The 7,865-nt window shown below is 69.7% G+C and overlaps 1 protein-coding gene across 1 annotated transcript in view; it reads right to left on the bottom strand.

Annotated features, from left to right (window-relative positions):
• Positions 1-877: 877 nt before the first annotated feature.
• Positions 878-7,865, bottom strand: part of CAMKK2 (calcium/calmodulin-dependent protein kinase kinase 2, beta) — a 15,000-nt gene continuing 8,012 nt past the window's right edge. The window contains exons 12-17 of the mRNA XM_012730850.1: positions 7,688-7,761; positions 7,414-7,501; positions 6,406-6,534; positions 3,270-3,367; positions 2,857-2,899; positions 878-1,197 (exon numbers count right to left, since the gene is read on the bottom strand). Of these exons, the coding sequence (XP_012586304.1) occupies positions 1,033-1,197; positions 2,857-2,899; positions 3,270-3,367; positions 6,406-6,534; positions 7,414-7,501; positions 7,688-7,761 (597 nt within the window). The 3' untranslated portion in view covers positions 878-1,032. The remainder of the gene's footprint in view (positions 1,198-2,856; positions 2,900-3,269; positions 3,368-6,405; positions 6,535-7,413; positions 7,502-7,687; positions 7,762-7,865) is intronic.

The raw sequence follows: 7,865 nt of genomic DNA, 5'->3' as shown, positions 1-7,865 counted from the left end.
TCACCTCGCTAGCCTGCGGAGGGCGCTGGCTGCTCACAAGGTGCTTTTCCTTCCTGGACTGTGGCTCCCGAAGGGAACCCCTGTGCCCTCAACCTGAGGGTGCCCTGGGCTTCGACAGGCGTGTCCAGGTGCCCACGGGGTGTCCGGTCCGACGGCGCTGGGTGGCTGGGCCGACCCTGCGGGAGTCGGCGCACGGAGGGGCCCAGCGGCCCCCAGAAACTGGGTGAGCACTTCACACGGCGCCAGTCAGCTGGTTTTAAGAACTCAAAACCGCCCACGGGGTGCGGTGGGCAGAGGAGCAGCGGGTGGGGCGTCTCTACTCAGATGCCAGGTAACGTCCACGAAGTGCCGGGTTTCGCCCTGCAGTTGGTGCGATGTAACGAGACTGAACGCTGTCAGCTCTTGGGGCCTGCGGGGCGCAGCCACCCTCGGGGGCCTTGCACCACCAAACGCCCTTTCCAGGGTCCGAGGACCCCCTTTGGGAAGCGAGAAGCTTCCAGCCCTTTCTCGTATAACTAGGCTACCGATAAAAAATCAACGAAAGGAAAGCGCGTCCCGGCGCGGCGGCCCTGCCGGCCGTCCAGGCTCAGGGGTCCCAGCCGTCCAGGCTCGGGGGTCCCTGCCCCCCTCCCTGCGAGGCAGCTCCGCGGCTCGGCCGCTCGGCAGTCTCTGGCCAGGCTTCACCGTTTCCCAGCCCCACGCACTTTCGCTTGGTGCCCGGCCATGGTCCTCAGTCCACAATGAAGAATTTTTGGCTTAAAACATGTTGAATCGCAAACGTCCCGAAACGCTCGAGGCTGTGGGCTGGCGCTCCTCACACCTGCCCGCCTGCCAGTCGGCCAGCCAGCGGCCAAGGTCGATGTTAGGGCGGGAGGTCTTTTTTTTTTTTTTTGTCTTCTGTGAAACGACAACGAAAATAAAACAAGCCAGAGACGACGGCCAACGCACAGCGTGCTGGGCTCCGAGGACGCGCCACTGGGAGGCGCGGGCGGCGCATGCGCGGGCGGCCGGGCGCAGCTACTCCACCTGGCGCTACTCCATGGCCGAGTCCAGCTGCCCCGGCGGCGCGCCGGCGGGGGCGCGGGGGACCGCGGGCGCCCAGGGCTGTGCTGGGGGCTCGGCTTTCACGAGAGCGCCTCCTCTTCCCCCACGGGAGGCGGCTCGGGCCCCCGCAGGCTGTCTTCGCTGCCTTGCTTCCTGCCCCCCAACAGAAAAGCGAAGTTATGCCCTGGGACATGTTGGCACGGCCCCCACCAGCCTCTCCCCACCCCCCTTTTTTTGCATGTCTGAAACGTTCCGAGGGGACTTTGCACGCCTTCTGCAGTGCAGAACCACAGCAGCAAGGAGCTGGACAGCAGACACCCCAGCTGGGGCCTCGGGGCCGTGCACTGTGTGCTGGCAACTGAGGGCCAGGGCCAGGAGCCTGGCCAACGTGTGCACAGGGCTCCCTGCCCAACGTGGGCACAGGGCTCCCTGCCCGGGGTCCGCCCGATGGGAGGGCTTTTCATTCCCGGGACCATCGGCTTTGTTTGAAAATTAGTCACTGGTCTCTCCAGTTTCTGCCAGAGCACAGGGTCGGAGCGTCCTGGAGAGGGGACAGGCCCGCACGTCCACCTGCCCCCACCACCTAGGAGGCCCTCCCAGAGCGGACTTGGGGAGCGCCAGCAGAGACTGCGGACCGGACCCCGGCGCTGCCCGAACCCTGCAGCCAAGGCGGAGGGGGAAAGCCGAGGCCAGTGACTCGGCGCCCCCGTCACCGGGGGCAGGCGCACCCCGACACTGACACTCAGCTTCAGAGACCAGGGGAGCAGCAGGCGGAGACAGGGGTGCCCGCGGCCACCGGCTGCCCAGAGCCGCCCAGCCCTGCCCGAAGGCTCCACGATGCCCGGCGAGGGCTCCGCCCCCGCACACGATCCCATCATCAGTCGCCGGTGCCTGTGGCTGCACCTGCCCGAGCCCGGACCAGGCGGCCACCGCCACGGGCTGGACCGGTGTGGTCAGCCACACCGGTGCCGCCACCAGCCGTGTGGCCTCAGGATCACGAGGGGCCAGCACGAAGGCCGGAGTGGGTCCACGGAGTGGACCGTACAGCACAGGCCTCTGGACGCTGGAGGCTGGCGGCTGGAGGGCCGGTGCCGACCCCCGAGGCCGGGGGACTCGGCCACGACGCCGCCCGGGTACCCGACCTGCCAGGGGCCACTGGGGCACACGCTCCGCCGCAGCGTGACCACTCACACACGGCGCTCGCCCCAGCTCCCCGTGGGCACACGCCGGGGGGGGGGGTCGCGCTCAGCGGGCAGAGCCCAGGGGTGGTGCCGCATCCGGGCACGCGGGGGCGGCGGGGCTCGCGGCAGCAGGGGCGCCGAGTAGCCGTCACCTCAGTCCACAGGCACAAATGCCCATCTGCCCTGGCAGGTGCACTGGGGTGCGGAGGGGCCAGTGGGGAAGGTCCGGGCCAGGGACCCTCGCTAACGTGTAGTAGGCACGTGTGGAGCTGGGGTGCTGGATGCGCCCCACCAGAGGGTGGGCGGGTGCTGAGCCCCCCAGAGTGGTCACGACCGGCTCTGAACGCGCACACAGTGTAGGGCAGCCCCACCTGAGGACACAGCTTGGAAGCCAGGGACGCACGGAGTTCGCAAGCGTGCCAGCTGCGCCGCAGCGCGGGGCAGTGGGCACCCCGGTGGGGCCATGCACCTGCCCCAGCCACATGCACAGCCTGCCCGCGCCCCGTGCTCATCCTGGCGCTGGAGGCCTGCTGGGCAGCGCGGCAGCCGCCGCGGGAACCCAGCGCCCGGCGTCACCTGCCCCGCCCCCGGGCCCTGGCAGAGGCTGGCGCAGGCAGCAGGCAGGCGTTACCTTGGGCTCGGACAGGGGCTCACACTCCCTGGTGGGCTTTTTGCTGGAATGGCCAGAGGGGAGGGAAATGGGAAGTGAGATGGGGCCCCCTCGGGGTCCATGGGGTGCCCGTCCCTACCCCTTCTTCACCGAAACACCGCCAAGGCAGTCTGGACCAGGACACCCCTCCGGGGACCCTCACACACCCTTGCCCACCCCTCCTAGGCCCCTGCCCGCCCCAGGCGCGCAGACGACCACAAAAGCGCCCTCTGTGTCCAGGCCTCCAGCCCGCAAGAGGGGCAGAGGTCCGGGGTGGGCTTGCTGCCAGCCAGAGGGGTGAAACCAAACCCAGCAAGTGTGCCTGGGGCCCCCCACACACCCACAGCAACCCGAGCCCCGCCCTTCCCCGCCCCGCCCGCAGCGAGACCACTCACACGAAGTTCCCCGGCGCGCACAGGGGCCGGTCCTCGCGCCGGCTGCCCTCAAACGGGTTTCCGAAGGAGCGCTTGCGGATCATGGTCTTCACCAGGATCTGAGGGAGGCGGGGGTCAGTGGGGCGCACGGCCAGCGCCTGCCGCCCCAGTCCCATCCCTGCTGCGCCTTCCTCCGCCCAGGCTGAAGACGGCGGAGGGACACCAGGCAGCCCCTTCGGCCAGCTGGGGTCACCCCAGACTGACCCGTCCGCCTCCAGAGCCTCCCACGGCTCCCTCGCGCCAGTGAGGTCGGGCCAAGTCCAGGCCCCTCACAACCTTGTCTGGGCCTAGCCCCAAGGCCGCCAACGCCAGGTGAGCATCCCTGCTGGGCACAGGGGCCCCTGCCAGCTGCCCTCAGGGTCACTGCTGGGTGGTGTGCAGCCACCCCACAGGAAGCAACCGTTGCCCCCGTGCTTAATGGGGGGAGGAGCGGGGTACATATGCACATTCTGTGACGACCATGTAGTCGCAACGCTTAAAATTCACTGCTTTAAAGTGAAAGCCACTCAGCGGCTCTCGGTAGATTCACAGCAGCACTAACTTCAAAACGTTCACATCCCCCCCAAAAGAGAGTGGCACCCACTAGCAGCCACACCATCCCCCACCCGAGACCCCGGTTGTCTGTCTCTGGAGTCGCCTGCTCCAGGCGCTCCTCGTAAACAAATCTCCAGGACGGGCCGTTCACAGCCGGCCGCTCACTGCTCTGGCGGCACGTTTCAAGGTTTGTGTGTTGGGGGTCTGTTTCTGCTCTGGGTGGGCGATGCTCCTTGGCCGCAGGGAGGGGCCGAGCGGGGTTTGGAGTGGATGGCAGCCCTGCCGCCCATCGGCCTCGCTCCCAGGCGCACCCAGGGCAGGCCCATAATCGTGCTGCTGCTCTGAGCTGGTCCCACCAGTAGGCCACTGGCTGTACCTGGGGCTGCATTTTCATCAAGAACGGGCGATGCCTCCCCGGACCAGGCACCCAGGGCGTAACCCGGACACAGGGACACTGGCCTCTGGCCGCGGCGAGTCAGGGAGCCAGAGACCCTGGGGCGCCGCGGCAGGGCCGGCCCGGCAAGCCTGCAGTGGGGCCCGAGGTCCCCCCACCTCGTGCTCGCCAAGCGGCTGGCGCCGCCGGGCCAGGCAAGCCCCTCCCTTCTGAAGAGCAGATGCCCTCGCTCCCAGGCGTAGAATCTTTACTTGGAGCAGCAGGGAATTTACCCACTGCAGGCCAGGGGGCCGTGGAAAGTTCTGGACACAGGGAGTGAGCCTGTCACCCTCAGTGCTGCTACAAGCTGCTGGGTCCCTCAGAGGATTTTCGAGGGGCCCCCTGGTGGCGCAGGAGGTTAAGACACAGCGCCTGGGGCTGTCAGAGGCCACTGCGGCCTGAGTGCCGCCTCCGGCCAGGGAGTGACCCCAGGGGCAGCAGACCCCTCCTGCCTCCCCGCGGCCCCTCAGCAGTGGGTTTTGGGGGATCTGCCTGTTCTGCACCCCGCTTTCTCTGAGGAGTCTCCCCAGCACCTCTGGCCTGTGCCCAGTTCTCATGTGTGTAGATGCTTCCGTCTTAAAAACAAAGACTGGCCGAGCAAAGCGTGGACCCTGCCAGTGCCCATCAGCTGGCGGCGGACAGTGCCGCGGGCCAGGGAGCAGTGCGGCCACCAGCAGGCGGCTGACGTGGGTGCCTCGGCGCGCAAGTGAAAGGCCCAGCGCACGCTGCCCGGCTGTCCAGGGCGGCTGGCCAGGTGGGAGGGGCAGGCAGCGCTCGCCAGCAGGGTTTCTTGCGCCGGGGCTGGGGCACAACGGGGAAGGTGGTAAAGCCGCCGGACTGTTCGCGCCAAGCGGCCAGTTGTACGCAGCGCCCAAGGAGGGCGCAGAAGCCACCGCATGGCGAGGCTTGCCCCCGGGGACCCCGCTCCTCAGCCCCTGGACGCACTGCCCAGTGCCGGCAGGGCCACCCCGCTCCCCGGGCCTCTGCTCCGCCCCACCTGCCTGCCAGGCCGGAGGTCCCTGAGGGCCGACGCGTGTTGGGCTCTGCCCCCCTCCCCCCGCCTGTCACCAGCTCCGGTGGCCACAGCAGCCCCATGGTCCGCCCTGGACTGCTGCTTCACCCACTTGCCCTGGCCCCGGCGGCCCTCGCCCTGCACCCTCCCGGGACGCCGCCCCTGCCAGAGGGCTCCCCCAGCCACCGGAGGCCGAGCTCCCCAGGACCCGCAGCGCCGCTACATCCCGTGGCCATTGCAGGCTGTCCGGCCGTGCTGGCCTCTCGGGAAGACGGCGTTCTCCCCACACCCCCGCCCTGCCCGGCCCAGCACAGCCCTGAGAAGCCACGCAGGCCTGCTCCAGAAGCATTTCTCGAGCCCCTGAGCCCCGGGCAGGTGGCGAGGGGCTGCCTCTGGGCCAGCATGGGGCCTGGAACGGGATGGCCCAAGGAGGGCGCCGCGGCCTGGCCCAGCTGCCCCAACCACAGTGCAGTGGGAGAATGAGAGAGAGAGAGGGTGGGCGAGTGGGCAACAGTGGCCATGCAGGAGCCAGGCGGTAGGCAGGTGACCGGAGAGAGGAGGTGCGTGGGGAAGCGGGGGGCGGCGAAGCAGGAGAAGGCGCCAGGGCGCGGGAGCTGCCCTCAAGGCAGGCGCTGTCCCTGCGGACGGCCTGCAAGGCGCCTCGGGCCCGGCCACCAGCCGGGCAGGGCCAAATCCGTGAGGGGCGTTCTGAGCGGTCATGGGGTGGGCGCCACAGCCAGCTGGACCCCGCCCCGGGCTGCTGCCCGGCCCCAGGCCCGAGTCTGCCTCCTGGGGTCGGGGCCTCCGGACAGAGCTGGGCAGCAGTGACTCCCAGATCACTGAGTCTCTCCTGGGTCGGGACCCAAATGTAGGGCAGGCATCCCTACCGAGGCGGCGGCCCGGGCCCAGTGGCAGCTGCCCACCGCCCACCTGCCCAGTCGAACTCCATGAGCAGGAATTCCAGCAAGGCCGACTCTGAGGGGTCAGCTGGCGTCGGCCCCCACCCGCTGGTGATGAGGCCGAGGCTGGGCCAGGCAGAGGATGGGCAGACCCGCCGCCAGCGCCCAGTCGCCAGGCCTGTCTGGGCTGCCCCTGCAGGGCTGGCCCGCCCGCCTTACCACGGTCGCCAGGCTGGGAATGTGTTTGACCGAATTCTCGACCTCCTCTTCGGTCACCTCGACCAGGGTGCAATTCTCATCCTCCGACGGCAGCGGCTCCGCCCCGTGCCTGGTGACCCAGGGGTGCAGCTTCAACGAACGACAGGAGGGGTGAGGGCGGGCCCCGCAGCCCCGGGGGCCTGCCGGCCAGCGGGGCCAAGGCGGCAGCAGGCGGGGTGGCGGTGGCCAGGCAGGGGTAGGATGAGCCGGGGGGGGAAAGTGCAGAGAAGGCAGAGAGAGAAGGGGGGCTACAAGCCGGGGTGTGCTGGGCCAGGTCCCCTCAGGCCCAGGGCTCGGCAGGAGTGACGCCGAGGGGTGCCTCCCCGAGGGGCCCCCCAGCCCCGGCAGCTCCCACGAGCCAGGAGGCACAGCCCGGAGAAACCTCCTCCCCCTTCAGGCAGAGGGGACGGAGGTGGGAGGCCCGGGGCCCAGCCTCAGGACAGGCCCAGACGGCCAGGGGTCTGACCACGGTCACCCCAGGTCGGAGCCCTGGAGGCCTTCCGGCCAGCCCCTCTGAGAGCCGGTCTGCGTGGCCACTGGGTCCTAGAAGCAGGTCTGCAGATTTCCCGAAGGCCAGTGTGCGCGGGCCATGGGGTGGGCGGACAGCGGGTGTCCTGACGGTGCTTCCGCGGGGGCTATGGGCTGCCTGACCCCCTCACCGCAGTCTCCCGAAAGGCCAGGCAGGCTCAGCAGAGCCCAGGCCGCTCCTGGCCGGTCTGCTGGGGCGAGAGGCGCCAGAGCCAAGAGGCGCCAGGGCTGGGAGCCTGCCGCCCGCCGCTGCTAGCCATTCCCGTCACAGGGGCGAGGCTGCCGCCCGGCCAGCAGCCCCAGGGCACAGAGGGCAGCGGGCCGAGGTGGACCAGGGGCTGGTCCCGCCCAGGCAGGGTGAGCCAGACAGTTCTGCCAAACCATTCCAAGCAGAGGACGCGGCTGGGCTGGCTCACACCCGGGGCCACACCGGCCGGGTACCTTGATCTCCGGCACCAGGATCCTGGACTCGGGGTTCTTGTCCAGCATGCGGGTGATCAGCTCCTTCAGGTCCTCTGCGACGTCAGGCCTGCGGGCGGAAGCCGGCGTGGGCGGAGCCAGGGCCCGAGGTGGGCGGGCCGGGACCGACTGGGTGGGGCTTGGGGCAGTGTGGGCGGGGCCTGGGGTTAACGTGAGGGAGGAACTACGTCCATGTAGGCGGGGCCAGGGGCAGCGTGGGCGGGGCCGCCTGGGCAGCAGGCCAACGGGCACTCACTGGTCAGGGAACTCCAGGGCCTGGCTCTTGATCTTGCTGTGCAGGCACATGATCCGCTCGTCCATGAATGGGCACTGTGGGCAGGGCGGGCGGCGTCCGTGGGCCGCGCCTGGCCAGCGCTGCCCGAAGCCCAGCCACCCGCCAAGCGCAGGAAGGGCAGGGGCCGCTGAGGGCCGGA

The sequence above is a fragment of the Condylura cristata genome, unplaced genomic scaffold (genome assembly GCF_000260355.1).
Source record: "Condylura cristata isolate star-nosed mole 26May11 unplaced genomic scaffold, ConCri1.0 scaffold00029, whole genome shotgun sequence".
Classification (NCBI taxonomy): Eukaryota; Metazoa; Chordata; class Mammalia; order Eulipotyphla; family Talpidae; genus Condylura; species Condylura cristata.
This window is presented reverse-complemented; position numbering and strand designations above follow the sequence as displayed.